The following is a 7,693-nucleotide window of genomic DNA, read 5'->3' as shown; positions in this document are numbered from 1 at the left end:
ATTTATTTAAAAATAAAAAAAATATGGTATGGGATTCTGACACAAATATGGATATGAAAGTGGACATATCCATAATTCCGTATCCGAATAAGATTATGGGAGATAATTTTCAAATTTCTAGCCCCAATATGTCAATTATCAAACATAAAAGCCAAATAAGTGGTCAAATTTTACTCTTTGTATGATTAAACTTAGAAATTTTTATGCATTATAGTACTATTTATTCATATATTCACCATTACCTTATTGTATGTCGCGAGTTGATTATTTCATGTCACGTAGCTATCGACTAATTTTCTTAAGCAATATGTCCCTATTATTTGTATCCGTATTCGAGTAACATCCGATCCGTATTCGTTTTGGAAATATAAAATAGAAATGATAAGATCACTATCCAATCCATTTTCACCCCTACCTGCCGCTGTGGTCTGTGGTGGCAGCTTTGTTGCCGCTATAAATAATCCACGCATATCATATGGCTTTGGTGGCGATACTTGGTACTAGTTGATGGCATCAACATGCAGGCGACCACACCACACTCCATGCTACTACCTCCGTCCGGGTTTATTTATGAGCCTTCTTTTTGTTTTGTGTTAAGTTTTGACCTTAGATTTAATCAACAAAATATTAATGCATGTCACAAAAAATAATATCATTGAAAACTATGTTCAAATATGAATCCAACGGTATAACTTTTTGGTGACATGCATTAATATTTTGTTAGTAAATTTATGATCAAAATTTAGCACAAAGTATGAAGGAGACCAATAAACCAGGATAAATATAGTTTGTCCTTTCTGGCATTTCCCTCGCGCGGGTGGTCTAAAATGTTTGTTGTGCAATGATTGCGCACTTCAATCCTGATTGGGAGAGACGTTCTCAAGGGATTGCCATATTATCCAACCTTGTTATTTGAGTGCTTAATACATTTATGATCTGATCCTATGTGTTTATGTTGTTAGTGTTCAAGCAATAGACTTCGTAAAACTGGAGAGTCTCTAGTATGCAGGAAGCCATGGGATGGACATCAACATAGTGTTGAAATGTACTACTATGGTTGCTCCGCCTTAATTCTCTAAAAATATCTGACACTGTTCCCTATGATTCAATAGTTAAGTTACAAGGGGGGGGGGGGGGGGGTGGCTTGGCCCCCTCCCTCCATCTTATATTCGAGTGGACGTCTTTGACCCTCATCCTATGATATTATTTGCACATCTATACTATCTACACTACACTATACTACCTCCGTCCTGGTTTATTGGTCATTTTAGTATTTTAGGTCATATTTTGACCATGGATTTAATTAATAAAATATTAATGCATGCCATAAAAACTAGTATCATTGAAAACTATGTTTAAACACGAATCCAAAGATATTTTTTATTGCATGCATTAATATTTTGTCAATTAAATCTATGGTCAAATTTTGACACAGAATACGGAGAGGACCAATAAATCAGGACAAAGGTAGTAGTATATGATTAACTCCCTAAAAAACCGATCTGCTATGACCTTTAAAAGAAAAGATTCATTACTAATTCTAAATTTTCCATTTTAGGGTAACTCCGTAACAATCGTACAACTGAAAACGATAAAAGAATCAGGTGCCTTACTAATAGCAAATTTTGGCTTAAAGCTAAAAAAAGAGCAGTGCTAGGCGTACGATGAATTCTTATACGACGTTGTACGAACACTGCTCAACCACCCTCCGATCAAATCTATGCATCAATGGCAATGGTGGGATCACTTGATCGGACGTGAATCATACATGCAAAATCATAGGCAGAGCAATTTCGTAAAAAAATCAACTGAAATTTATTAACATTCCTACAGCTGAATTGCAGCTGTACGATTGCTAACGGATGCTATGCAACGCTGCTCGAGAGAGAGTCAGGCCCGTAGATGAGGATGGCCAAAGTGGCCGACCACATAGGGCCCCCAAAATTGTGGGGCCCCCAATTGAAGAAAAACGCGAAATAAACTGCATGTGCGGCGTCCGCTACAGCTTCAGCCCTAGGGCCGTGACCCTCCCCAGCCCCCCGCTCCGGCACGGGCGCCGCCTCCGTGCAATAAATCAACCAGTGTTGGTCTGCTGCAGATCGCCGTAGGCGGCCGCTCCACCTATTAGCTGATCCGTGCTTGCACTAGGCCACTAGCGGCAGTGATTCCCGTCCTCCACCTGGTCGCCGGGTGCTGGCCTTTTCTCCGCTACACCGAAGGCTTGCTGCCCCTCCAAAGCCGAGAAACACACGTGCTGCTCGTCGCCTCAACCACTAATCAATGAGTAATTTACTGATTTCTTGGACCGAGAGAGGCAAACAACAATAGTAGAAGATGCATTGGAAGTTTGAACTGATGACACGCTGTGTGTGTTGATTTATAAACTGATGTCTTTGAACTATTAACTATGGAGTAATTTAGAACAAAAAAAAGTGTGCATGTATGGATGAAACCTGAATCGATGCATTTTTATATCAATTTTACTTCATGCTACAGAAAAATAAGATGAAGACATATTTTCATTGGCGACCTGCAACGCCAGGAGTTTTTTAAGGGAAAGAAGGAAAAGGCAGATTCAAAATCTTTTTTCTTCGGACTTTCCCAAACACAAAATACCTCCTTGTATTCGCACTCTCAAATGAGAGTGGAATAAATTCGACTTTCATATAATATCTTAATAGAATTCCATGTAATGATCAATGCATTTTTTTGATTCTATATTATCCGCATGTGTAGAATACTAGCAAGAGAATGTCCCTCCTTTTTTATGTAATTGAAATGGTATTGACGAATAACAAATAAACATACTAGTGTTTATTAGTGTCGCATAAAACCCGAAATGGGGTGTGAGTTTCTACAGGGGAATGGATGAAGCAAACTACTATTGATTTGGTTTTTTTTGCATACCCCTTATTATTATTTGTATTTCTTTGTCTTGTTTAATCTATTTGGTTCAATTGTTAATCATCGAGATTCAGTTCTACATATATTATGCAGTTGACCAAATTTATATATATGCTTGGGCATGAGGTTTTCCTTGGATAGCTAGGAGGTATTATTTGGCCACTGCAATATAAGATATTCCTTGGATACTTCTTTAGTTATACGAATTTTAAAATTTTAGAACCCCACTTTTTGTATTTCGTCCCGGGCCTCCAAATTCCCGGAGGCGGCCCTGGAGAGAGTGGTGAGATCCCATGATGGTCAATTCCTGACAGCTCGGTGTAATAAATATACAGCATGCTTTGAGACCTACACCATCGAACTGATGGCTTGTAGGGATGTTGTACTGCACTGCTTGCGAGGAACAAGGGTTTTACCCCGTGTGGTGCTGGAAAGTGATTACTTGGCAGTATGTCAAGCTTGGAACCGAGATGATAATCGATCAGTGGGAGGCAATATCTTTTATGGAGATGCGCACATAGCTCCCTTTTTTCAGGGATTTGAGTTTTGTACTGGTGGTGAAGCTAATGGCGTAACCAATAGATGTGCCAAAGAGGCTTTGGCAGTATATAAGTATAGACTAGTTATATCTCTTTCTTTGTAATTCCCGAGTTCCTGATTGACGCGGTACAATCAGACTTGTCCCCCCGAGATGAATAAAATGCCTTGACGACGGTTCTAAAAAATAGAGTTAATAAAGTTGAAATAGTTGGCCCTTAAAATAGAGGGAGTAAATCCTGTACGTTACAAAGGCATCTTCGATGCAGACCGAGATCCTCTGATTTAAATCACTGGACTTTAGGATTAATGACATGTGGGGCCCACGTCACGCTGGTCAACATGTCGGTCACAACTTAAGTCATACTCCCTTGGTCCGGAATTACTCGTCGTTCTATTCATTCTGCGACAAGTAAATCAGGACTGAGGGAGTAGAATCGTACTCCCCCTCTGCAGTTCTAAAATAAAACGACCTGCATGGTTTTCCTTCATCTTATATATGATCACCTGACAGAGAAAACAGAGCACTTGCGCATACGTGAGTGTACATCGTTTTCGGTTTTCTACTATCCACTGCATACGCATCTACAACAAAACCCTCTCCCGCGCGCACTACACCCATACAGCACCTGCGTTACGAAGCAGCGGGACGAGCTTGCCGCTGAGGTGAAGGGACATGACCTTGTCGGTGGATCCGACGAGCCTGCCGCCGATGAACACCGCCGGCACGGCCGGGTTCCGGCCGAGGAGCCTCGCCAGCGCCTTCTCCATCTCCTTTCCCCTGGGGTCCTCGTCCAGATCCACCTCCGCCGGGTTCGCCCCGAGGTCCCGGAAGAGGCGCGCCACCGTGTGGCACATGCAGCAGGAGCTCATGCTGAAGATCACCACCGCCCGCTGCCCCGCCAGCTTCGTCACCTGCTCCATCAAGCTGACCCGACCTTGATCTTCTTCACCACGAACTCAAAAGAACAATGTTGTTGATGTACAAGTCTTCAGTGCTACCTGTACGAGTCTTTGACTTGTGCTCGCTTGCTTGGAGCTGGGCACGGGAGGCCCTGCTTATATAGCCATGGAAATGTGCACCGGCCGGCTGGATGAGCTTGGAGCAATTTGATGGACCCGAGAAAAGGTGATACGGGAGAAGGTTCGGATAAATATATGCCGAGCTCCTTTAACTTGTGCGGCTCCACGTATAGGTCTAGTGTGGAGCATCGAATATTTCGACGGCAATGGCGATGCGGCAACCAGCAGGTATCAATTGGGCCATGATACAATGGATTGTGGTATTGTTGATAAGGTCAGGACTCAGGACCTCTGACTTTTTAATAGTTCTCTTCTATCCTCTATTCGACAAGTCAGCTGAGAAAGACATCGAGAGAGATGCAGATTCTAGCTAGTGAGATCATATGGAATCTACGTAAGGTTCTACTCCTTCCGTCCCACGAGTCTACTTCGGTAACACTCCTTAAAAGTTTAGACCAATCTTAAAGTTACTTAGTTTTGCTTCCGTACACCTTCTAAAAAAGTTTAGAGATTTCGATGCAGATTAAAGATGGCAATAATATATAAACCTCAAACTTTGCTTCACGGCCACAAGGATTTAGATGTCACTATCATCTGAAGTATCTGCATATGGACCAGTTGGAGAAAATAAATAACAGCAGATTTGCTCATTGCCAAGCTAGCAAACATACACCAAGCTTGGCGTAGCCCTTGAAGTAGAAGAACCTGGAGAGTACAGTACAAACTTACAACATCGAGGGAAAAGACATACTAATAGAATACCTAACCCTATCGAGCAAATCAGCAGTCCTTAATGAACCATCAACAAATAATCCTAGTTAAAGGCGTGTCACGAAAATAATTTCTTCCCATGTGTTTATGTGGGGCATTTAAATGTTCAGAAAACTTGGCACAGAGAGATGAAACTCATGGCATACCTCTCTACTCTACTTTAGCACCTTCAAGAGCCTGTATGCACAATGTTGAACATGTGTACATGTACGTAGGTCTGGGTTTTGTATGCCGCACCTGTAGTGTCTCTCTCGCCCTGTATGTACTTGTATCTTGGGAGACAAGACACCGGTCGCACCCCTTGTACCTATATATATGTGCCTAGTACACGATCTATAATTATCGATGCACCACATCATTCTCTACATAGTATCTATCGCAAGTCAATCCTCCCGCTTCCGCTAACCCTAGCCGCCGCCTCGGCCCCTCCTCCCCGCGCGCCCCCCCCCCCCCCCCCCGGCCCCCCCCCCCCCCGGCCGCGCCGCCCGCCCTCCACCGTCGCGCCGCTTCTCCCCAAGCCAAGCCGCCTCCCTCCCCACGACCTCGCAGCCATGTCGTCCAACGCCTTCACCTACTCCAACCCCTTCGTCGTCGACCCTGCTGAGATCCACGACATCAACGTCCATGCACGCGTCCCCGTGGTCCTCGACGCCTCCAACTCCACATACTTCGCGTGGAAGACGTACTTCTCGCTGCTCTTCCGCGAGAACAACCTCGTGGATCATGTGGATGGCACCATGGACTCCCGCGCCATGATGGACGACGCCGAGTGGACTGCGATCGACGCCACGATCATCCGGTGGTTCTTCACCACCATCTCCAACGACTTGTTCCACACGGTCGTGAGCGCCAGCGACGAAGCACATGCCCTGTGGGTCAAGCTGAACGGCCTCTTCACCGACAACAAGCTTCAGCGCCGCGTTTTTTTGCAGCAGGAATTTTTTGACTGTCACCAGGATGAACAGTCCATTGATGAGTACTGCCGCCGTTTGAAGACATTGGCGGATGAGCTCCGCGACATTGGAGCCAAGGTGGATGACGACCTCCTCCTCAGCACGCTCACCGCCGGCCTCAACGAGGACTTTGGCAACGCCGCCTCCAACCTCACCTTGATGCCGGAGCCCTCCTTCCCCAAGTTTGTGGCGTACATGCGGTTGGAGGAGCGCTGGATGAAGGGGGTCAAGAAGCGTGTGCAGCATCACGCCCTCGCCGCCGACACCTCACGTGGTGCCCCTCCACAGGCCGGAAAAAATGGTCGTCCGGTCGCCGGACGTCCGGTCGGGTCGGAAATCCGCTGATTCTGCTTGGGTTAGGGGGTTCCGGTCGTCCGGTAAGGTCGGACGTCCGGTGGTTCCTGCGGCTCCGGACGTCCGGTAAGGTGACGGTCGTCCGGTGTATCGGGGTCAACTCCAGATCCGAGATTCGGGATGCGAATTTGGGCGGAATTTGGGGATTTTGGGGTCAACATTGATGAGATTTCATGGATGGAAGATGGGGAAACTTGGGGAGATGCTAGATCCACTCGAAACCAAGCAAATCCATGGATCAAAATCAACAAAACATCATCAAACCAACAAATCACAAAAAAAATTGGGGCTATTTTTGGTGGGGATTTTCGAATTTAGGACGAAACCAAGCAAAAGAAGGCTAGAAAACGGTGGGGGAGGCTCCGAAATCGTGATCAATGTGGCTCATGATACCAAGATGATGTAGGGTAGGAACCCTAGGGGCCGATCTTTCACGAAAGGAGCGGATCCCGTCCAAGAACGCGAAGAACACGAGGGGAAAACAAGGGAAAACACAAGAGGAAACACGAGAGAATCACTCAACCAACAAGAATAGATCACACATGCGCTAGATCGATGAACACAAAGGTGAGATACAAGATCCAAAGTCAACACTGGACGATACAAAGGTAGCCGGTCTTCTCCGTGAGGAGGTCTTGATGTTCTTCTCCAAAAGGAGGACTTGAATCCAAAGGGATCTTCTCCGAAGAGGCCGCGGTCTCTCACGAGGAGTAGATCCGATGTGGATGAGCGAAGCTCTATCTCTAAGTATGAGCTAAACCAACGCTAACCCTCAAATGGTGGAGGTGGAGGAGTATATATAGTCTAGGGCCACGAAGGGGTAAGTGAGGGCGAAGGGATACATGGGCTCGGCCCGATACAATGTGCACAGACAGGCGTCGGACGTCCGACGGGTACCGGACGTCCGGTGGCTCACGAGGGTCCGATCGTCCGGTACTTGTCGGACGTCCGGCGTTTTGGCTCGGTTGACGTGGCGCTGGATTTCCGAAGACGGTCGGACGTCCGGTCGCTGGAGTGTGTCGAACGTCCGGGACCTGTCGGACGTCCGCTTGTTTGGCTCGGGTGCGGATTGCCGGTCGTCCGGTTCGGGCCGGTCATCCGGTGGGTCTTCAGGCGTCGAACGTCCGGTCCCGACCGGTCGTCCGGTGGCT

The 7,693-nt window shown here is 46.3% G+C and overlaps 1 protein-coding gene across 1 annotated transcript; it reads right to left on the bottom strand.

The window, feature by feature from the left end:
* Nucleotides 1-3,900: 3,900 nt before the first annotated feature.
* On the bottom strand, nt 3,901-4,487 carry LOC125555609 (glutaredoxin-C1). Its single transcript, XM_048718509.1, has one exon. It carries the CDS (start codon nt 4,363-4,365, stop codon nt 4,054-4,056), a length of 312 nt encoding a protein of 103 aa, XP_048574466.1. The 5' UTR covers nt 4,366-4,487; the 3' UTR covers nt 3,901-4,053.
* Nucleotides 4,488-7,693: the final 3,206 nt, after the last annotated feature.

Source organism: Triticum urartu, chromosome 5, assembly GCF_003073215.2.
Source record: "Triticum urartu cultivar G1812 chromosome 5, Tu2.1, whole genome shotgun sequence".
NCBI lineage: Eukaryota > Viridiplantae > Streptophyta > Magnoliopsida > Poales > Poaceae > Triticum > Triticum urartu.
This window is presented reverse-complemented; position numbering and strand designations above follow the sequence as displayed.

Coding starts and splice junctions, on each gene's coding strand:
- LOC125555609 (XM_048718509.1), bottom strand. CDS start 4,365: ATGGAGCAGGTGACGAAGCTGGCGGGGCAGCGGGCGGTGGTGATCTTC.